At 44.1% G+C, this 24,376-nt stretch overlaps 1 protein-coding gene across 6 annotated transcripts in view; it reads left to right on the top strand.

Annotated features, from left to right (window-relative positions):
- The window catches only part of zeb1a (zinc finger E-box binding homeobox 1a), a 185,555-nt gene that overhangs the window by 79,460 nt on the left and 81,719 nt on the right, over positions 1-24,376 (top strand). For all 6 annotated transcript variants that reach the window (XM_060905988.1, XM_060905986.1, XM_060905987.1 and 3 more), the window contains exons 2-5: positions 20,807-20,959; positions 21,053-21,100; positions 21,391-21,522; positions 21,717-21,919. In XM_060905988.1, coding sequence (XP_060761971.1) covers positions 20,807-20,959; positions 21,053-21,100; positions 21,391-21,522; positions 21,717-21,919 — 536 coding nt within the window. The remainder of the gene's footprint in view (positions 1-20,806; positions 20,960-21,052; positions 21,101-21,390; positions 21,523-21,716; positions 21,920-24,376) is intronic.

The raw sequence follows: 24,376 nt of genomic DNA, 5'->3' as shown, positions 1-24,376 counted from the left end.
TTATCAACTGTTCATTGATGGAGACTTGAATGTAAGACTGTTCATGACCACCGCAGTCCCAAAGTTATCTGGCAATTGTAGTCCATAAGCCATTGTAGCAAAACTGTAAGTGTCCAGAACCGTCTTCTAAGTGGATCTTTAGACTGTCCAAATGGGGCCATCCTTTGTAGGAGTGATATGATGAGAACTCCAGCCAGAAGTAGGGCATTAGGATGAATCAGGCAGGTCCAAAGAGCAGGTGAGGCCCGTATCACTGGTATCTCAGGATTGACATGTAACTCAACAAACACAGACAGAGAAAGAGAGAAAACAGGTTGTTGGGTTATGCCTCTTGTAACCTAATGGTTAAGAACAGTGTACATCGTGCAACCAGGGACTCCAGCAAGACTAACCATGTCTTCGTCTGTCCCCTTATTAATGAGGATGGGTCTCCTTCAAAATCTTCCCTCCTTCCTCTCATGTGCCCACAGATGACTGAGCAGGCCGAGACGAGAATGTAACTTTCATGGGCATCAACAGCATTGGATGGTAGTTTCCCTCTTATGGCCGGTAGCCAGTCTTTCCTTTCTCCATCTCCTTTTCTCTTTCTTGTGGTTCAAGTTTGTTTCAAAGACTTCACAGGCTTTATTTGAAATGGCCCTCCAGCGTGGTCTGTTGCTGGTCAGTTCTTCTAGGTCTTTTGGGGTCAGCTGGCCTGCCAGGAGGTTTGCCTTGAGAGAGTCCTTGAACCTCTTAAACAGGCATCCATGGTGTCTCAAGCCAATCAGAAGCTCTCTGTAGAAGACTTGTTTTGGGAGCCTTATGTCACTTATCCTGACCACATGGCCAGACCATCGAAGATGTTGTCAAAAGATGGTTGCTTCTATGCTCATCATACATGATATTTCTAGTACTTTGACGTCTGTTCTTCTTTCCTTCCATGAGATGCTAAGGATTTGTCAGAGTTTGCTTTGATGGAGCCATTCAAGGGTTCTCAGATGGTGACGGTAAGTTGTCCATGTCTCACAAGCATAAAGGAGGATGCTGATAACAGCTCGCTAGACAGCCAGTTTGGTGGATGGTCAAAGATTCTGGTTGTTGAATAGTCTGTGTGCAAGCCTGCCATAGCCAATGTGAGCCTGATGAAGTCGATGTTGGATTTCTTCGTCTATAGTGCTGTTGGAAGACAGAATGCTGCCGAGGTACGGGAAGTTGGTGAACTGTTCAAGGGGTGACTCATTTATGGAGATGGGATTCGATGATTCGTCAGCTGCTGCAGGAGGGATTTGATGGAGGGTTTGCGTCGTCGTCTTGAGGCTGAAGGCTTCATACGTAGAGACCCAGTTGTTCATTTCCTGGAGCTGGTCAATCTCATGACTGAGAACAGCATTATCATCTGTGTATTGGAGCTCGCTGGTAGGAGTGGTCAGACATTTAGTCTTTGCTCGAAGACAGCGGAGACTGAATATGTTTCCATCAAGTCTTGTTGAAATACTGACATCAGATGTTGTCTGGTAGTGTCTGGTGCAAGGCTGCCAGATAGAGGGAGAAGAGCGCTGGTGCCAAAATACAGCCTTGTTTCATGCCTGTCTGGATGGGAAAGGCAGGAGAGGCAGCGCCGTTGTGGAGAACTTAGCTGTTCCTTTCATCATGGAGTGCTCGGATGATGATGTAGTGCAGTGGTTCTCAACCGGGGGGGCACGCCCCCCTGGTGGGGCGCGGAGGTACTCCAGGGGGGTCGCGAGTAGGCTTCATGTATGGAGGAAAAAAAAAATCTGGGGCTAACAGGCTATAGTAGCTAAGCAGATGCAACACATTTACCCATGTCAAAATGCAGGACATTGGACTATTACATACAAATCAATACTATTATAAAATCTATCATCAATCTATCATAAAATCTTGCGTGTGTGGCCGCATCAGTCGGGGGAACTGTGATATGTTCCCAAGCCTTGCAGACTTTATCAGTAATGCAGGCACTTCCCACGATTTCTCATCTGTCTTTCAAGCAGCGTCAGAGCACCTGTCGGTAATGAGAAAACAGTTTGCGGCATACTTCACAGAGGATTATCGCTCTTTTGCGTGGGTTCGAGATCCATTTGTGTGTACTGCTGACGAACTTCCAGTTGACATGCAGGAACAGCTTATTGAGCTGAAGAGTGACAGTAGACTTAAGGCAGTCTTCACCTCATGCCTTCTTTCGACATTCTGGGCAGCATTGATGCAGGAGTACCCGCAACTGTGTGACGTAGCCTTGAAACTGCTCATCCCATTCGCATCGACCTACTTGTGTGAGGCAGGATTTTCAAAAATGACTGCGCTCAAAACGAAATATCGCAATCGTGCGCAAATTGAGGATGACTTGAGACTGTGCTTGTCAAACATTTCGCCAAGAATCGAGGATCTTTGTAAGGCAAAGCAGGCTCAGGTCTCGCATTAACGCAAATGCAGATCACAAAGGCACAGTAAAAAGTAAAACCTAAATTCACGCCTGGTTCCAATTCCCAATGATATCAATAGCCAGCTAATGATAAGCCTAATAAAATACCTAATAAAAACACTAATAATAATAATAATAATAATAATAATAATGATGCCTATTAATAATAATAGCATAATAATAATAATAATAATAATAATAATAATATCAACAACCAACAACAGCAATAATAATAATAATAATAATAATAATAGGCCTAATAATAATAATAATGCCTGAAAGAACATAAGTCTTGTACTACTGCCAACAGCTTAGTAATGATAATAGGCCATAATAATAATAATAATAATAATAATAATTATAATAATTATAATTATAATAATGCCCGAAAGCAGATTAGAAATGTGGTGCTACTGCCAATTATAACAATAGCCTAATAATGATAATAGGCCTATGTATTTCTATGGAATGGATAATGCTACTACTGCTGCTACTGCTACTACTACTACTACTACTAATAATAATGATAATAATAATAATAATAATAATAATCTAGCCCAGGGCTATCTATCTATCTATCTATCTATCTATCTATCTATCTATCTATCTATCGGTCGATATAAGGTGCTGTAGGTCGGGTGGCGTCACTGCGGGTGAGTGTGTTTGGGGGGGGGATGGGGGCGGGGCGAGAAGAGGGGCCCCCAACTGCAATGAACCAGCTTTGGTGGGGCCCAGGTTGCAAAAGGTTGAGAACCCCTGATGTAGTGGGTAGGGAGTCTGAACTTGGCTAGGATCTTCCATAGGGTCTCTCTGCAGATGCTGTCAAAAGCTTTTTCCAGGTGAAGATGAAATGCAGAGGAACACTGTATTCCTTGGCCTTTTCCTGCAGTTGTCTGGCCACAAAAATCATGTCAATGCCTTTGTTTGAATGAAAGCCATACTGAGACTGGAAGAATTTGTTCAGCAATGGGAAGAAGTTGGTTGAGTAGGACTAACAATGGCTGCATAACTAAAAGGGAGAGCCAGAAGGTAACACAGACATGAGGGTCTTCTGGGACATAAAGTGGCCAGCCACTCCACTGTCAACAAACCTGAGTGAACAGCACGAGGGGGAGACAGCTATCAGACGAGTACCATGTTTCCAGGTGTTGTTCTGTTGGTTTACCTCACCAAACTGAGGCTCATGCTGTGCAGCAAAAAGCTCAAAAGGAAGCAGTCCCAATCCATCTTCACTGCTCTCTGTTCAAACTCTATAGAGTGGCTGTCCACTATATTTACTGTCTATGAATTAAACAAAGGGTGATCTTTTTAACTCTTCAAGGAGTTGTCTCTGCATTTCCCTAGCACTCAGCTTCTACACTCATGACCCCTTTTACTCTTGAACAATTCCAGAGTTTACATTGCATGATGGCTATTGCTAACTATGACCCTTTGTGATCACATGTGTAGGTGCATTTGGGTAATTGAGTGATCAATCTCATTAAATTTGAAGGTTAATAATTAAATTGAGTCAGTCTCATTTGAATCGTTTAAATTGAATCATTCAAAGTGAATCATTCAAGTGAATCATTCAAGTGAATCACTTAGTGAATCATACCATTAATTTTGGTGCTTAATAATAAATTACCAAACAGCTAAAATATGGTATATTCCAAATTATTATGATCACTTACCATATTACATAAACTATATGCACCTTTTAGAATTCTTTGGAGATTGGGTGACTTCATAAACATTGGAACACAAATAAAAAACACAGTTTCAATAATAAATGAATTTATTATAACAAAGATAAAAATGGATAATAGCAGATTGAAATATATACAAACAGTGAGGCGTGTGTGTAGGTGTGGGTGTGTGTATGAGAGGCCTTGTGTGGGTGTGGCCTACACAAAAGAATTAGCTTTGGTTGCTAAGACAAAAGAATTAGCTTTGTGTAGCTACCTAAGATATGTTTGTGTGTGTGAGAGAGAGGCCTTGGGTGTGGCCTACAAGAGGGTTAGCTCTTGTAGCTAACTCCATGTGTGTTTGTGGGGGAGGAGTTGACCACGTGGCTAGGCCTGTAGCCTAGCAAAAGAAAGAAGCTAGCGTGGGATGCTAACTGAGGTGTGGTTGAGCACGTGGTAAGGCCTAAATTAGCTTTGTGTTGCTAATGTGTGCTTGTGTGTGTGTGGCCTGTGAAAGGCCCTATGGCCTAGCTAAGGTGTGTTTGTGGGTGACCACGTGTAGGCCTAGATTAACCTCGTGTGGCTAAGCTAAGACAAAGGGAAGCTAGCTCATAACACTACTAAATCCACTGAAATCTTGATGAGGTCAAGATGTGTAAGAATGAAATTGAGGATATTAGTAAGGAATAAAGAGGAGCATGCACAGCCTATCTATTAAAACAATTGGGAGAACATAAAACAATTAATTCAATTCAACACGCCGCGTGTCTAACAGTGTAAACAATTAAACCTGGGTTTAAATTCACGCTATTTCAATAAAAGCTAATTCCTAAGACTAGCTTTAATTATGCCCAAATGCCAAGTCTTACTTCCGTATCCCGCTTCTATGCGAGATTATGAGAAGATGTCCCGAGACTTTGGAGTTTTTCACCGTTGTAAAGATCTCCATGAAGCACAGGGAATTACGTGGAGTTGCTTCTGTAGAATGCGCAGAGAATTTCTTGATCCGGCGTGCGGTCGCTCGTGATGAAAAGAAAGTCTGTGATCAAAGTAATATGCACAGCGCTTCAATCAGGAGGAATTCTGGTCGCTCCTAATTATAAATTAACTGCTTTGAGCTGCAGTCATATGTACTTAATGAATGAAACCGGTTGTAACTCACTGAGTTTAAAATCGCGCGATCTTAGAGTCTACCATGGCCAGTGGTAAACAAAGAAATCGCACTAACTCGTGGATCTTGCAAGAAAGAAAGAAAAAGACGTCTTATCTGGTTTGCCCGGCGGAGCGAGCAGCCTCTTTGTGTGCGCAGACCGCTGGTCACGCGACGGAAAGAGGAAGAGTGGAAGTTTGTTCCATTATTTATGCCTTCAGAGAGGAAGTAACGTTGGTGATCCCGCCCCCGCGTGACGCAGGTCAACGCGGAAGTTGGCTGATGGGAAATGTAGTTTCTTAAAGAGATGGGCTGTTGTAGTTCTTAGACGGACTGTGTACCTACACATGATTAGTTGTGCATATGGTTGCCCAGATACAAAACCTGTCACTTTATCTTGAGATAAAGTGACAGGTTTTGTATCTGGCTCACATGTGGGCTAAAGGCCCAACTCTCAGATCTCTGCATTATGTATTCACTTTGATTTTATTCTCAAAGTTCTGACCGGAAGTGATGTGTATCTTGGCTTTTTTAACTCTTCTTTCAGGATGTTGGTCCACTTGCCACTATTCTTCCTTCACCATGCTGTCTTCTCTTTACAAAATAAGTTACCCCTGGATTAAACTGGGCACAGGTCTATGACATCACGTCCGTGATGCCATTTTGTTCCAGCCTCCGCACAGCTTGATACCCCATCAGGAGTGTCTCAAAAGCAGTCTTTTTTTTCTGATTTTGTTGGCTTGTTCATTTCATTCATTCATTCCTTGATTTTTCACTTTCTGTGGCTTCTGTCAAAATAGACTAGGCACGTTTTTTTTCGCAGAGAGGAGAACAGCTTCTAGGACTGAAATGCGCTGTGGCCTGTCTGGTGGAATAAAAAGCATTGTCTAAAGTGTCCATTGAGCATTGTTATAATTGTTATATTATTAAGTTCAGCTACAATAATATCCATGTAGTATGTAGGTCATGATTTGTACTTTAAAAAAATAACAGATAAATGAAGATGTTGTAAAAAGCAGTTTTAGAACTGTGTTGGAATGTGTGAAGAAACATGATCTTACTCATTGTGTCGAACTGTTTTGATCATTTGAGGTGATTCTGTTCAGTCTTAGGAATGTATCAAGCACAAAAACTTAAATCTGCTCCATTGATTTGGACAATTAACTGGCCATCAAAAAATTTGTCCTATTGTTTTGGGATAAAGGGTTAGTAGTGGGAGGGGTATGCAATGAGAAGGGTAAAAATTTCCATTCCATGAGAAGAGTGAAAACCACTCCCACTGCCAATTCTTAATCCCATCAGATTGACTCTTAATCCCTCCCATCAAGTCAAGACACACTGGGTAAGGTAATTCCCCTCCCCCCACACACACATTCCAACACAGTTCTAAAACTGCTTTTTTACAACAGCTTCATTTATCTGGTATTTGACTTTATTTTGGTATTTGACTCTTTTCAGTGGGTCTTGAACTTAACTATTTTACTCAGTTCAGAGCCACAACCCACAATGTTACACAATTACTCTAATTTTGCTCCCACTCCAACTGCAAATTTTACTCTCTAAACTCAAAATAGAGCAAAGTTAATTATTTTTGAGGAAAATACTTTTAACTCTGGTAAAATTGTTCAGTCATTTTTCATGTGTATGCACTACAGCAGGCACGGTGGTGTAGTGGTTAGCGCTGTTGCATCACAGCAAGAAGGTCCGGGTTCGAGCCCCGTGGCCGGCGAGGGCCTTTCTGTGTGGAGTTTGCATGTTCTCCCCGTGTCCGCGTGGGTTTCCTCCGGGTGCTCCGGTTTCCCCCACAGTCCAAAGACATGCAGGTTAGGTTAACTGGTGACTCTAAATTTACCGTCGGTGTGAATGTGAGTGTGAATGGTTGTGTGTCTATGTGTCAGCCCTGTGATGACCTGGCGACTTGTCCAGGGTGTACCCCGCCTTTCGCCCGTAGTCAGCTGGGATAGGCTCCAGCTTGCCTGCGACCCTGTAGAACAGGATAAAGCGGCTAGAGATAATGAGATGAGATGAGATGCACTACAGCACACACATCACTTGATATGCTCAAAAGAAATAGGAGAACTATTTACACTTACTTGAGTTGATCTTCAGCTGGATCGAGTCAGAGGTTTTTTTTTCCCTTTTTTTTTTTAAGGCATTGCTCATCAGCAGTGTCACAGTTCTCAAGATTGAATTGAATCACTGTCCTGGATCATGAATTGAATTGCTGTCCTGAATCATCCGAAGCGCATAAAATCTGCATGCCATCTTGCAACAAGTTTTATCTCCAAATAGCCTAAACTATGTCTGACAGATGGGCGGCACGGTGGTGTAGTGGTTAGCGCTGTCGCCTCACAGCAAGAAGGTCCGGGTTCGAGCCCCGTGGCCGGCGAGGGCCTTTCTGTGTGGAGTTTGCATGTTCTCCCCGTGTCTGCGTGGGTTTCCTCTGGGTGCTCCGGTTTCCCCCACAGTCCAAAGACATGCAGGTTAGGTTAACTGGTGACTCTAAATTGACCGTGGGTGTGAATGTGAGTGTGAATGGTTGTCTGTGTCTGTGTGTCAGCCCTGTGATGACCTGGCGACTTGTCCAGGGTGTACCCCGCCTTTCGCCCGTAGTCAGCTGGGATAGGCTCCAGCTTGCCTGCGACCCTGCAGAACAGGATAAAGCGGCTAGAGATAATGAGATGAGATGGGATATCTGACAGATTTTTTTCTTGTTTACGGTGGGTGTTCCTACTGTGAAATAGAAACCAGTCGAAACCGAAAGAGTGAAAGTGATTATGATGCATTACCATGTGAATAGTCTTTTATGAATGTGTAAGTGGGAGCTCAGCGCTCTGACTCAGGTGTGACTGAGTAAGATGACAAGTTTTATGTTTCATCTAATTAAAAAAAAAAATCAAAGTCCTTCCTATGCCCTGTGGCACATAGGGTGGTGCCGATCTCCATTTCCGTAGCCCTCGGCCTCTTGCCTATTACGTAGCTAGGGTTACAGTGGGGGGCTAGTCCTTTGGTAACCATGAGAGTTTGACTCCCCACTCATATCTGTATTGCAACGTTCCTTGCCAGACGGCAGTAGGTACCATTTTTATGATGGTCTTTGGTATGACCCGACCATGAGTAGAACTCACGATCTCCCGATCGAGAGGCGGACACACTAACCACTAGGCCAACTTGTGGTACTTTCATCTAATTTAGGTAACTTTTTAAAAACTATAATATTATTTGGCAGTGAGCACATAGGAAAGTATAAAGTTTGTCAATATGTTTATCATGCTTGTATGACAAAAAACTCACAAAGATATTTATCTAAACACATGACCTACTCATTCTAAACCTCTTGAGATTCTCCGGCAAAGCTCTTGACCCCAAAAGGTTAAGATTGTCCATGATTTAAGATCATCAGACTTGACGTGGGAGTAATCAAGGAGTCCTAAAGTGATTTAAGCAGCCCTCATGAGGTAGTCACCCGGAATACTTTTCAATTAACAGGTGTGCCTTGTCAAAAGTTAATTGGTTGAATGTCTTGCCTTCTTAATGCATTTTGAGACCATCAAATGGTAAGTAATAAAAATACAGTATTTTCCACAACTGTATTAACTGTAGTATGTCAAGAACCACTAAAGTAAGATAAAGTCCATCATTGCTTTAAGACATGAAGTGTCTTTTTTTTTAATTAATACAAATAAAGAGAAACCACTTGATTAGATTGTGTCCAAGCCTTTGACTGGTACTGTAGCTTAGACAATGGCTGCATGAGTGCAAATTCTGAAGCATGGCTGGTAATCACTTCAATTTGAAGCTCTATGCATAGTGGCTTCACAGGCCCACTAGTCTTCAGATAACGGGGCATGTGAATGAATCACTGAAAAAGAAAACAAATGATTATCAGAGAATACTTTGCTGAAAGCCCAGTCTGTTTTTAGCAAAAGGAAGGCACACTCACAGGCCTTACCCAAATGCTAGACTGTGGGACCTGTGGAAGCTTAAAGCTCATAGGCAACAGTTTTAAATTTATGCACATTTGAAACTTTGTTAAAAAACCCTCTGTAATTTTCTTCTGGTCCCAAGAAGTATTGTTATTGTCATATAAATAAAAATTAATGGTGAAAGTAAGAAATACCGTTACTGACTTGCTCAACTAAGACTGATTTGACTTCATTGATTGTGGGTTGACTCATTAAAACAGGATAGGTGTTATAACTTATGCAACATACATGTACATGCATGCATTTTCACTGATAAAATGTAAAAGGCTGATTAAATAATCAGATGAACTGAGACAATCACATTCTGAAGCAAATTAAATAATCTTATACCGGTAACTTAAACACACAATACAAGTTACACGTATTAATCTAAATTCAGATAAACAACGAGTGTTGTTGTTTTTGTTGTTTTGTATCCAAATGAGAGTCGGAGTTTACCCGTCTGCGTTCTCGCTTCTTGAAGGACGATCTTGTGGCCGATTGTTTTGAAACAATCTGACTTTGAGTTCTTCGTTCGGTTCTCTGTTCATTCGCTTCTTCCACGTAAGGGCGATATATTGCTGCTGAGCCAAGTATATCCAGCGGAGAAATCAAACGGCTGCTCCACTCATTCTCCATTTACTCCATACTGAGTACTCCGCCATTACTGCTCGGCTCAGGCAATTACTAAAACCTGGGATGGGACGGGACGTCACTGGTTTTAGCAACAACTGCGGAGGTCACTGCCCAAGCGATAATATGTCCCATCCCATTCCGTCCCGGGTTTTAGCAACAACTCTTGGCTCACACTCCGGGAGAACTGGTACAACTGAACTTACTTTCCTTTTCTTGTAGTTTTATTCAATTGTTGGTACTGCACCCTCTTTCAGTACGGACTTGCAGCCAACGCTCCTCAACAGACCAGAGGTCTCGTACGAGTCTTCAGTAAAAGGTGCAGAGCAGAGGAGAAACCACTTCATAGGCATCCAATGTGCCCGTGAACTTCTTGCAAAACACATCCAAATCTTTGCAGTTTGGACATTTTTGCGCCATGAATGCAATCTAAATCCACCTTCTGTCGTGTTGCTGCACCCGCCAGCAACACATCTACATGGCATGGCGATAAATTAGCTCAAAATGGAGGATCGGAGTTGCAGTCAACTCTGTGTTTTAATATAGCGGAAATGGCGATGACTTCCTACTGTAATGTCACAGATGTTAAGGTCATTAACTCAGACCGCTACCTATATGAATCACTTTAATCGTAAAAATTACTATATTAGATTTATTGTTAACGCTTAAAACTATTCCTATGCCATTCTTGAGGTCTCAAGGCACTTATCAATAAAAAGTGAGGCCATGGTTCTGCATATATGCTTTAAGCACCAGGGAGGCCCACTCTGGCCTGTGTATGCATGTTTGCAGAATCCATCTGACTTCACTTGAAAATTCAGTGGTGTTGACCTTAGTATCTGAAGGAAAACCACCTGACCTTGCTCATGTCGGGTACCACAGGCAAGGAACTACCCACTGGGGAGCGCCCCTTAGAACTGCATACCTTCAAGGACTTTTTTTTTTCTATTTGCATTCACACTGCCAGTAGGAATGCTGAAGTGATGTATGCCAGTTGACCGCTGGTATAGCGGCATCACTAATTTGTTGTTTATTTTCATATGCGTGTCTTGCCCACCTTGCGTTGCTGTGAAATCAGCAAACTAGCAACATTAGGATTTAAACCTTTCTGCTTTTGTGTTTGTTTTGGTTGCATAGTTCTATAGAAATGGATCATTCCACTGTGCCGTAGAATGCGAGACACCAGAAAATGTTCCGTGCTGACAGTAAATTATTTTTTTATAATATAAAGAAGGAATTCATGGTGAAAAATTGTTGGCGATTCCTTAAAATGTGTTTACTGAACATGTTAGTGTGCATTATTATTTTATAACCGGTTTTCTTACGATAGCTAAAAAAAAAATATGGAGGAGCACAAGTACAAGAAAATTTGATTTAATACATTTTTTAAAATTAATATTTCACTTGGGCACATCAAAATTGCATTGCATTTCCATTTCTATCGCATATAGCGTCAGTAAAGCCTGGACTTCACGGTCAGTCCATTTGTCCATGTTTTTCTTTTTTTTAATGCTAACATTAAGAGCTGTTGTTTACACCGCTAACCTTTTACACTGATGTTTTTAAAAATGGCAGTTGCCTGTGCTACATTTTGCATGTGCACAACCAATCGGTGTACACTTATGTCTGGACCAATCATTGCAGACTTGCAGTGTGGACATGCAAAAAAAGGGGGGGGGGGGTACTTCCTCCAACAATTCTAAGAAGTCTGAAAGCGCCTCATGTCTTTATGGATCTTGCTTTGTGCACAGGGATACAGTCATCCTGGAACAGGAAGAGGCCCTACCTAAACTGTTGCCGCAAGTTTGGAAGCTTGCAGTTACCTAAAATGTCTTTGTATGCTGTAGCATTAACATTGGCCTTCACTGCAACTAAGGGGGCCGAGCCCTAACCTTGATAAAGAGCCCCAGCACATTATTCCACTTCTAGCAAACTTTACTGTTGGCATTATGCATTCCAATAGGTAGCTTTTTCCTGTCATTTGCCAAACCCAGATTTATCCATCAGACTGACAGTTTGTAAATCACTCCAGAGAACATGTTTCTACTGCTCCAGAGTCCAGTGGCAGCATGCTTTACACTTCTCCATACGATGTGTGGTATTGTGCATAGTATGGGGTGTCCACAAGCTTTGGGCTATATATTGTATTTTGAGCATGGGAAATTGGATAATCTTTATTGCATGGAATACCTGTGACTAGGATCCACAGTTTTTAATTCTGGTAGCAATATACATCCCTCCCGGCTCCAATAACAACAGGAGTAAAGCACTGAATGAACTCTATCAGCACATCAGTGAGCAGCAGACAGCCCACCCAGATGCTTTCCTCATCCTGGCTGGGGATTTCAACCATGTAAACCCCAAGAGTGTGTTTCCAAAACTCTATGGACATATCAACTTTCCCACACGTGGAAACAATACTCTGGACAATGTTTACACCATCCATAGAGGCGCCTACAAAGCCCTACCCCTCTCCCACCTTGGGGCCTCAGATCATTCCACTGTTATGCTAATGCAAGCATACAGACCGCTGGTTAAAGTCACCACACCAGCTACAAAGCAGGTATGTGTGTGGCCAGAGGGGTCCTCAGAGGCACTCCAGGACTCTTTTTTCCACCACTGACTGGAGCATGTTCAGACAGGTGGCCACCTACAACAACACTACAGATCTCCAGGGGTACACGGAGACCGTCACTGCCTACAAGAGGAAGTGCATGGACGACGTTACAGTCACCAGAACCATCTCCATTCTGGCAAATCAGAAGCCATGGCTGACGGGGGAAGTCCACAGGCTCCTGAGGGCTCGGAACGCCGCCTTCAGAGCTGGGGACGAGGTGGGGCTGAGGACAGCTAGGGCCAACCTGTCACGAGGCATCAGGGTGGCCAAGAGACAGTATTCCAGGAACATTGTTGACTACTTCAACGACAGCAGACACACCAGGAACCTGTGGCGGGGGATTCAGACCATCACAGATTACAAGCCCTCGCCGCAGACCTGTGATAACTCCACATCTCTGCTGAACCAGTTGAATGACGACTTCACTCGCCTCGAGGCAGACAACAGCACCATGGCACAGAAGACCCCACCACCTCCCGGTGACCAGGTGTTGACGCTGTCCCCAGACAGCGTGAGAAGAGTTCTCAGGACGACAAATGCACGGAAAGCCCCGGGTCCTGATAACATTCCTGGTTGTTTCCTGAGAGACTGTGCCAAGGAGCTCACAGATGTCTTTACAGACATCTTCAACATCTCGTTGAGCCAGGCTGTTGTCCCCACGTGCTTCAAAGCCACCACCATCATCCCGGTCCCGAAGAAGCCATCTCCGTCCTGCTTCAATGACTACCGCCCGGTCGCACTCACTCCCATCCTCATGAAGTGCTTCGAGCGGCTAGTCATGCGGCATATCAAGTCTGCCCTCCCCCCTGCCCTGGACCCTTTCCAGTTTGCATATCAGTCCAACTGTTCGACCGATGACGCCATCTCCACTGCCCTCCACTTAGCCCTCACCCACCTGGAGACAAAAGACTCGTACGTCAGAATGCTGTTCATAGACTTTAGCTCAGCATTCAACACAATCATTCTTCAGCAGCTCATTCATAATGTGGGTGCAATCAGTTAATTATTGAAATTAAGTGATCAATCTCGTTAAATCAGTCTCATTAAATTTTGAAGGTTAATAATTAAAATGAATCAATCCCATTGAATCATTTACTTTGACTCGTTTGAATTGAATCATACCATAGAATCAGTCTCATTCAGTGAATCATTTAGTGAATCGTTCAATGAATCCTTTAGTGAATCATACCATTAATCCTGGTGCTTAATAATAAATTACCAAACAGCTAAATTATGGTATATTTCCAAATTACAATCACTTACCACATTACATAACTTTTATATGCACCCTTTTTGAATTCTTTGAGAAGATTGGGGACTTCAGATATTGTTGTTCACACAAATAAACACAGTTTGTTTAATAAATGAATTTATTATACAAAGATAAAAAGAAAAATAATAAATCAATATATACAAGCAGTGAGGTGTGTGTGTGTGTGTGTGTAGGACTTGACCATGTGTTTAGCCTCGTGTAGCTAACTACACGTGGTGGAGGCCTAGCTTGTTGGTAGCTAAACAAAAGAATGTTATCTAAACAGAACAAAGGATTAGCTCTGTGTTTAGCCTTGTGTTGCTAGTGTGAGTTTGCTAAAGGCCCTATGGCCTAGCTAAAGTGTGTTTGTTAGGCCTGGTGAGGCCTACTGAGCACGTGTTGCTAAAGACAAGGGTATTAGCCGTAGCTAACTAAAAGCTAGCTTGTGGATTTCTAGCTGAGGTGTGGTTTATCAGGCCTGATGGCCTGCTGAGCACATGGTAGGCCTTGATTAGCTTTGTGTTGCTAAGCAGACAAAAGGGAAGCTGTAGCTAACCCACTAGCTCAACCATACTGAATCCACTGAAATCTTGAGATCAAGATGTATAATAAGAGAACTATATGTTAGTAGTAAAGAAAAGCATGCACAGCCTATTAAAAAAACAATTGAGAGAACATAGAACAAAATAAATCAACACGCTGCGTGTCTAACAGTGTAACAGATAAACCTGGGTTTAAATTCACACCATTTCAAATAAAAGCAAATTCCTAAGACTATCTTAATTATGCCCAAATGCCAAAATCTTACTTAATCCTGCCTTTAGCAAGATATGAAGAACTATTCGCCGGTGTAGTTTCAGGCCTCGCCGTGGGAGCACGTGAGCCGCTCGTGATGGAGGCGTAGAAAACTTTCTGGTCCAGCGGAGCACTTGGGTGGTTCCCGTGGAAAGCAGAGGATTCTTGGTCCGAACCTCAGCGTTCGTGAGGAAAAGTCTCTGATCAGAATAAGATGCACAGCGCTTTTGAGTTAAAAAGGATTCAATCGCTTCTTAACTTTTAACTGCCTAGGCTGCAGTCGTGACGTCACTTCTAATGCAAGTAAACCGGTTGTAACTCAGGTTGAGTTTAAAGATCGCGCGACTGCAGAGTTTACCTTTGCAAGGGTAAGAAAGAAAATCACGCTGAGTGATGGATCTTGCAAGAAAGAAGACGTCTTTCTGGGTGGAGAGCGCCTCTTTATACGTCCAGATTCATCGGAAGCCAGACGAGAGAGACAAAGATGGCGGAGCTTCCGCTTGGATTTATGCGTGCATGGCAGACTGACGTAGGTGGTCACGCGGAAGTTGCCTGGGAATTGTAGTTCTGACACAAGATGGCGGCATGATACCTACAATAAACTGGACCAGCTGGGACTCAACACCTCCCTGTGCAACTGGCTGCTGGACTTCCTGACGGGGAGACCACAGGCTGTATGGGTCGGCAGCAACTCCTCCAGCACCATCACATTGAACACGGGGGCCCCCCAAGGATGTGTGCTGAGCCCCCTCCTTTTCACTCTGCTGACCCACGACTGCACACCAACATCCAGCTCCAACCTCTTCATTAAGTTTGCGGACGACACGACTGTGGTGGGTCTCAACAATGGCGATGAGACAATCTACAGGAGTGAGGTGAGCCGCTTGGCCATGTGGTGCAAGGACAACAATCTCCGCCTGAACGTGGAGAAGACAAAGGAGATTGCTGTGGACTTCAGGAGAGCGCACACCCAGTATGCTCCACTAACTATCGATGGTGCTGCAGTGGAGAGGGTGAGCAGCACCAAGTTTCTGGGTGTGCACATCTCTGAAGACCTGTCCTGGAGCAACAACACTGCATCACTGGCCAAAAAAGCCCAACAGCATCTGTACTTCCTCCGCAAACCGAGGAGAGCAAGAGCCCCAGCCCCCATCATACACACGTTCTACAGAGGCACCATCGAGAACATCCTGACCAGCTGCATCACCGTGTGGTACGGCGCCTGCATCGTGTCCTGCTGCAAGACTCTGCAGCGCATTGTGAGAGCAGCTGAGAGGATCATTGGTGTCTCTGTCCCTTCTCTTATGGATATCTATAACTCCTGCCTCACCTGCAAAGCCATCAGGATTGCATGTGACCCCACCCACCCATCTCTCAGCCTCTTCAGCCTACTGCCGTCGGAGAGGAGACTGCTGAGTCTCCGGGCCAAAACCAGCAGGCTCAAGGACAGTTTCTTTCACCAGGCGGTCAGGAGGCTCAACTCCCTCCCTGTTCTGCCCCTCCTCCCCCCTCTGCCACAGATTCCGCCTGTACACCCCCCTGCCCCCCCTTCAGCATCTGACATCATGTCACCCTCACAGTTCCCCCCCGCCCAACACACACACACTCTCTCTCTCTCAACATTCATTCGCACACTGAACTCAGGGACTGAACATTTCACTTTACCTTACTCATTTGCACTATTCCGCACTACCTCACCTTAACAGCTATTAGTTTATTGTTTATACTGCTTATTTCATGTTTACCTACTATACCTCAAGTGCCCTTGACTGTTATTTTATGTCCCTTTTCTCCAATGTGTGTGTGTGTGTGTGTGTGTGTGTATATATATATATATATATATATATATATATATAGATAGATAGATAGATAGATAGATAGATAGATTAGATGAGATAAATTTGAGAGGGTTCCCTCAGGAAAATTAAGATTCCAGCAGCATCATTACAGATAAACAGAGAAAAGAAATAGAGAAAACTTCTAGATAAATTAAAATAAATTAAGTATTTACATATACAAATATAAAAGAGTAAGATTTGGGGAAGAGAGGAAGGGGGGAGAAGTGGGGTTAGAGTAATGGCCCTTTTCCACTACCCTTTTTCAGCTCACTTCAGCTCGCTTCAGCTCACTTCAGCCCGACACGGCTCGCGTTTCGACTACCAAAAAACAGCACGACTCGGCTCGCTTCAGCCCTGCTTAGCTCCTAAAACTCGCACCATTTTGGAGTGGGGCTGAAGCGAGCCAAACCGTGCCGAGTGAGGCTGGGGGCCTGAGCAGACACTCCCCTGTGCACTGATTGGTGAGGAGGAGTGTCCTCACATGCCCACACACGCCCCGCGAGCACGCTGGGATCTGTAAACACCGCAAACCCGGAAGAAGAATAATTACAAATTACGAGAATTTCTGAAGCCTTATGCGCCTCGCCTCATCTATACGCTCTTGCCAGTATCTGTTGGCGTTGTCGGTGACAACAAGCCACAGCACCAAGACCAGCAACACTAACGACTCCATGTCCTCCATGTTTATTGTTTACTATTCGGGTCGTGAGACTACCGCTTAAAAGATCACTGATGTCACTGTTTGCGCTGCTTAACGACATCACCTGACGTCCACCCACTTTCGCTAACTCCACCCAATGTGTCCACCCACTTCCAGCCAGCATGGTTCAGCGCGGTTGTAGTCGAAATGCAACTCCAACAGCCCGACTCAGCTCGACTCAGCACGGCACGGCTCAGCCGCGTTTGTAGTGGAAAAGCGGCATGTGTGTGTGTGTGGGGGGGAGCAGGAAAGATATTGCACTTTATATTGCACATTGTCCGGTATTGCTTATTGTTAGGCTAGGCTACTGCTCCTTCCCGTCCTCTGTCCTCCTGTTACCCCTCCTCACCCCCAGAGAGCAGTTGTACAGTCTGATGGCATGAGGGACAAAGGAGTTTTTGAGTCTGTTCGTCCTGCACTTGGGAAGGAGTATTATGTCACTGAACAGGCTCCTCTGGTTGCTGATGACGGTGTGCAGAGGGTGACTTGCATTGTCCATGATGTTCAATAGTTTGTCCATAGACCTCTTCTCTGACACCGTCACCAGAGAGTCCAGCTCCATGCCGACCACAGAGCCAGCCCGCCTGATCAGTTTGTCCAGCCTGGATGTGTCCTTCTTGGATGTGCTGCCCCCCCAGCACACCACGGTGTAAAACAAGACACTGGCGACCACAGACTGATAGAAGATCCACAGGAGTTTCCTGCAGATGTTAAAGGACTGCAGCCTCCTAAGGAAGTATAGCCTGCTCTGTCCCTTCCTGTATAAGTGATTGGTGTTGCAAGTCCAGTCCAGCTTGCTGTCCAGCCACAGCCCAAGGTACTTGTAGGAATCCACAGCCTCCACCTCGACTCACTCGATCAGAACTGGTCGTGACCTTGGTCTGGACCTCCCAAAATCAATGACCAGCTCCTTGGTCTTCTAGGTGTTGAGCTGCAGATGGTTCCTGTTGCACCACACAGCAAAGTCCCCCATCAGGCTTCTATACTCCTCCTCTCTGTCATCACTGATACACCCAACGATGGCTGTGTCATCGGCAATGACCAGCTCCTTGGTCTTCGAGGTGTTGAGCTGCAAATGGTTCCTGTTGCACCACACAGCAAAGTCCCCCATCAGGCTTCTATACTCCTCCTCTCTGTCATCAGCAGAAGTCCGCGGTGTACAGGGTGAAGAGAAGAGGGGCCAGCACCGTGCCCTGGGGTGCTCTGGTGCTGATAATTACAGTGTCAGATGTGATGTCCTTCAGCCTGATGTACTGTGGCCTGGCAGTGAGGTAGCTGGAGATCCAGGTGACCAGGCAGGGGTCCACTCGCATCCTGTTCAGTTTGTCCTGAAGCAGTAAGGGCTGGATGGTGTTGAAGGCACTCAAAGTCCAAGAAGAGGATCCTCACTGTGCCATTTCCTTTATCCAGATGCGAGTGGGCTCGGTGTAGCAGGTAGAGGATGGCGTCTTCCAGACCAACACCTGCCCGGTATGCAAATTGCAGACAGTCCTGGGCATGTTGTACCTGGGGTCTGAGGAGGCTGAGGAAGAGCCGCTCCAACGTCTTCATCAGATGTGAAGTGAGTGCCACCGGTCGGAAGTCGTTCAGCTTGCTGGGCCGATTCTTTTTGGGACCTGGAACAATACATGATGTCTTCCAGAGGGTGGGCACTCTCCCCAGCTGCAGGCTAAAGTTGTAGATGCGTTGGAGTGGTTCACCCAGTTCAGCAGTGCAGGTCTTCAGTAGTTGTGGACACACCTTGTCCGGGCCTGCTGCTTTCCTGGGGTGAAGCTTCCTCAGTTGACCACTGACCTGGTCTGCAGTAATGCATAGAGGAGTCTGTGTTGAGGTGGGGGAGGAGGGGGCTGCTGTGATGACTGGGGGGAGGTGTGTTGAGGGAAGAAAGAGAGATGGCTGCAGTGAGGGAGAGGGTTGGGGGGGACGTGGGCTGGTTGGACCGATTGAAGTCATCATTCAACTCGTTCACCCTCTCCACTGTCCCCTCAATGACTCTGGTCTTTGTATTGTGGCCTGTGATGGTTTTCACACCTTCCCAGACCTCCCTCGTGCTGTTCTCCTTCAGCTTCTGCTCCACCTTTCTCCTGTAGCTGTCTTTTGCTTCCCTCATGCAGCGTTTTACCTCCTGCTGTGCTGCTTTCATCGCCTCCCTATCCCTGCTCCTGAAGGCGGCCTTCTTCCTGTTGAGGACAGCTTTGACTTCCTGTGTTACCCATGGCTTGTTATTAGGGCAACACCGTACAGTCTTGGCGGGAGAGACCACGTCTGCACAGAAGTTGAGGTAATCTGTCAGACAGTGTGTCAGCCCCTCTATGTCCTCACAGTGTGGGCTAAGCAGCACATCCCAGTCTGTGACGTCATAGCAGTCTCTGAGGACATCTTCCATTTCAGGGGACCACCTCCTGATGGAGCTAGTTGTTGCAGGCTGCCTTTGAACCAGGGGGGTGTACTTCGGCTGTAGAAGAACCAGGTTGTGGTCAGACTTCCCTAGTGGGGGGAGGGGTGTGACTCTGTATGCATCCCTCACATTAACATACAGCAAGTCAATTGTCCTGTTGTTCCTTATTGGACAATCCACAGCCTGGTAAAAAGCAGCCAAAGTAGAGTCCAAAGTAGCATGATTAAAGTCCCCAGAAATGATCATAAATGCCTCGGGGTGCTGTGTCTGCAGCCTTGCTGTGACAGAGTGAATCCTCTCACATGCAGCAGCTACATCTGCCTTCCGAGGGATGTAAACACAGATGGTGATCACATGACTGAACTCCCTCGGCAGATAATATGGCCGCAGGCTAACGGCTAGCAGCTCCAAGTCCGGACAACATAAAACTGTCTTTACGGAGATGTGCCCTGGGTTACACCAGCGGTTGTTAACATAAATGATGAGTCCCCCACCTTTGCTTTTCCCACGTGTTAGTGTCTCTGTCGGCTCTCACAGCAGTGAATCCCCGCAGATCCACGTTAGCATCCGGTACAAGGTGTGTTAGCCATGTCTCCGTAAAGATAAATAAGCTGCTCTCCCGATAAATCCGCTGGTTGTTCAGAGTGGAAAGTTTGTCGACTTTATTCGGCAGCGAGTTCACATTCCCCATGATAACGGAGGGAATGGATGGTTTGTAGCACCGCCGGTTGTCCGCTAGCCTAGCTTAGCTCCAGCTTTGCAGCCCCTGGGCTTCCTCCTCAACTTGGCTGGGATGGGGTGTCGTATCCCGGCTCGTCCCGTTGTTTTCAGGGCCAGCAGCTCCTCTCTTGAATAAGTGAGAAAACTGGCTCCTGGTTGCGTGTTAAAGTTAAATACATCCATGTTATATAGTAAAACACGCTATGTCTTCGTAAGAAGAGCAAAAAAGTTTTTTTTTAAAAAAGTGGAAAAAAAGAGGTTTAAGGAGCTAAAAACTACAGAGCTACTGGAGAGGCAGCCGCCTCACACAGCGCCCAAACACGGGAATATATATATTTACCTGTGAGTGTTTAGTCTATGTCTATTTCTTATCTAGAGTGTTTATACTGTTTATTTCAGTTATTCTATTTTTATTTATTGCATTGCCTGTTTGCACCGTGGGTCAGAGAGGACTGAAATTTCATCTGTGCTGTATGTCGAGCATGTATAGTATATTTGACAATAAAGTTGACTTGACTTGACTTGGTGCTATCTCTCAGCCTTTTGTGCTAATACACTTTTGGGGGTGGGAAAGCATCTTGGTCATTCTCAGTTAATTGATTCAATTAGAAAAAGTAATCCCACACAATTTATCTCCCTGTTTCTTATTCAGTGAGAAGTTTCTCAAATGTGTCAGAAGCAACTTCAGATTCTGATGATGAAGATAAACTCCACATTGTGGAGGAAGACAGTATTCCTGACACTTCAGAGGAAAAGCCGACAATATTCCAGTTTGGTGCAGCACAGCAGGGGGACATATTGAATGGTCAGTAAACAAACAGTTGTTTACACAATCAATAATGAGTTATTCATGATGAAATATAATTATGATATAAATTATTGTCTGGAATGTGTACAGATGGCAACCTGGGGCCAGACACACTGATACAGGAAATAAGGGTTAAAGGTAAGCAAATGGCCTACTTGTGTAGCTGTGCACGCAATTATAGAGAGGAGCATGAAAACGTAGGAAGCTTTTATCCTGTGTTGTGAGAAGGGAAAATTCTGTAGTGAAGGTTGAAATGAGCAGAGTGAATGTATACTTGTTTTGTCTGCTTTGAAGAATCAGGTGTTTATAGATTGAAACCGTAATAACACATAAGTGTGCTCATTTCAGTTTCACAGTTTGCTTCCCTGTGCCAATTGTTTGTGCATGTGTGTTTTTTACTTATTTTACCATGTGTGTTTCAACAAAAGAGGAGTGTGTAACTGATGAGGATGAAGCTCAGATGAATGAAACCTCATGGCAGGGGAAGAAAGGGGTTATTTGTCCAGACGTTCCAGAGGAGGAGCAGAGCACACCAGAGAGAGGAGTCCATGATGAAAATGGTACAAATTTACTGTACAAGCTCTTCCAATTGATTCCTTTTATTTAATTAATTAAAAATAAATATTTATTTATTTATTTTAAATGCCATCCTTAATTTTTTGTATTTGGGGTTTTTATTTATTTATTTATTTATTTTTATACCAAGAAAAAACAAGAAGCAAATATCTCTCCATAATGTGAATTACTCTCTCAGGTACACCTGACGAGTTCTCTCAGCTCCACTCATGTCCATATTGTTCCCGAGGTTACAAGCGTCACACATCGCTGAAGGAGCACATCAAACTGCGTCATGAAAAAAGCAAGGATGACTTCAGTTGCACCCTCTGCAGCTACACTTTCACCTATCGTACACAGCTTGACCGACACATGAACGCTCACAAAAATGGAAGAGAACAGGTATATCTCACCTCTTTTAAACTCTAGGTAAGCGCTGGAAACTTGACTTGGATATCCAGCCAAGAGATATTAGATGTGCTCATAACTATGACAAAAAGAGACTTCAATTACAGAGACCTCAACAATTTTTCAAAAGTTTCACACAAATGGAGCTTTCAAATGCCTATGTTCTACAATATTATACATACGCTATATTAACTAGACACCTGATTGATCATGTTGCTTGTTGAAGATCCTTTTCCAGATTTAGTCATCCATTTATTGTTAAATAACTTGCACTCTTCTAGGAAGGATTTTGACTAGATTTTAGCCACAGAAGCATTAGTGATACTGATGTTGGATGAGGAGGCCTGTATTTCATCTCAGTTAAATTTCCAAAGGTTTTCAGTGGAGTAGAGGGCTCTGTGCAGGCCACTTGAGTTCTTCCACACCAACCTTGACAAACAATGTCTTTATGGACTGTGCTTTGTGCACAGGAGCATTGTTGTGCTGCAATAGGTTTGTTCCACTGAAGGGAAATCTTAAAGCTCCCATGTCGTGCATTTTTTAAAAATTATTTTATATTATTCCCTGAGATGCTTTTATAAAGTTTGCAAGGCTTTTTTTGCATTGGAAAAATCATCTTTTTTTCTTTTTTAAACCATTTTACTATGGTATAAGAACCCTATAGGATAAAACAGGATTGTTTTGGGGGGTGTGCCTGTAAATTAAAACATGTAAATATTGTTGATTGGCTAACAGAATGTCTATGCGGATGATAGTTAAAAGATGTTAGCCAATCAGAGTAAAGATATTTCAGTGTTTTCCCCAGAAAAAAATTAAAGCCCTAAATTCTGGCATGATAAAACACAGGCAATTGAGCGCCAACGGCGCGAAGTGAAACTAGGGGGGTCCGGGGGTATGCCCCCCCGGAAAATTTTTTGAAAATAGATGCACTCAGGGGCGGCACGGTGGTGTAGTGGTTAGCGCTGTCGCCTCACAGCAAGAAGGTCCGGGTTCGAGCCCCGTGGCCGGCGAGGGCCTTTCTGTGCGGAGTTTGCATGTTCTCCCTGTGTCCGCGTGGGTTTCCTCTGGGTGCTCCGGTTTCCCCCACAGTCCAAAGACATGCAGGTTAGGTTAACTGGGGACTCTAAATTGACCGTGGGTGTGAATGTGAGTGTGAATGGTTGTCTGTGTCTATGTGTCAGCCCTGTGATGACCTGGCGACTTGTCCAGGGTGTACCCCGCCTTTCGCCCGTAGTCAGCTGGGATAGGCTCCAGCTTGCCTGCGACCCTGTAGAAGGATAAAGCGGCTAGAGATAATGAGATGAGGTGCTCTCAGGTGCATTTTCAGGGTCTCTGAGAGGTTTTAGATACATGATTATAGGATAGATTTTAACAGTGCTTCAATGATTTCTGACCTAAATAGTATTAATGGATACACATTTGAAATTTCACCTTAAAGTTCAACATGCAAGTTAAACTGTTTTGTTATAGAGTACTTAGGTATATGATAGATTTGAAAATCTACGGGGATCCCTTAATTATCTATGATCAAGTAGTGTTGTAATAAAAATGTGCATGAAAATATGAACAGTGGTTTGCTCCATCTTATGCAATCCAATGAAGAGAATCGATCATCTTGACCTCCTGTTGATCACAAAGGGATCTGAACCTAAGACCTGCCACCTTAAAATAAGTTGCTGTATTACTATAACTGTAATGATTTAGAATGTTTCTGATGCAATTACCGTAATATATGTATAACTAAGATGCACTGAAAAGAAAAATAAGGCAACTGCGTATTATAAAGTTTAAATTTTGGCATTTTATTAAATGGACTAGATTAAGATTAAAACATATTTAAAGGAAAATACAACTTAATTCATACATTTAAGTTTACAGAAAGATTATGTATTTATAAAAACATTCATGAAGAGATTGTATTAATAAGTGTCAAATGTAGCATAATTGTGAATAATAATGATAAGCGTATTTGGCAGTGTGATGTCACTGCGAGCCTTTAACAAAAGAATAATCCAGAGCCTTCTTTTGTTAAATGGATCCCAGTGACATCACACTGCCAAAAATGCTTATGATTATTATTTGAAATTATGCTATATTTGACACATTTGGACAACTTCACTTCGTGAGAGTGTTTATAAGTACATAATCTTTCTGCAAACCCAAATTAATGAATTAAGTTTTCTACTCCTTTAAAGCAGATTAATTCTCCTTGGCTTTTGCTTGGCACAATGTTGGGCAGCCCTCTCATAGTCCATCTCGCTGTCATCCATGCTGATGTGGATCAAATTGTCCAGCGATACGCTTAGTCCAGGGGTCACCAAACTTTTTTCTCTGGGGGCCACATTGTCGTTCCTGACTGTGATGGGGGGCCGGGGTTGGGTCAGCTATATAACATAGAATTGTATGACCCAGACACATATGACCACCAGCAGGCCTCATTGTGTAGTAGAG

This window comes from Neoarius graeffei, chromosome 23 (genome assembly GCF_027579695.1).
Source record: "Neoarius graeffei isolate fNeoGra1 chromosome 23, fNeoGra1.pri, whole genome shotgun sequence".
Lineage (NCBI taxonomy): Eukaryota > Metazoa > Chordata > Actinopteri > Siluriformes > Ariidae > Neoarius > Neoarius graeffei.
The sequence above is the reverse complement of the archived record's forward strand: the minus strand, read 5'-3'. Positions and strand labels throughout refer to the sequence as shown.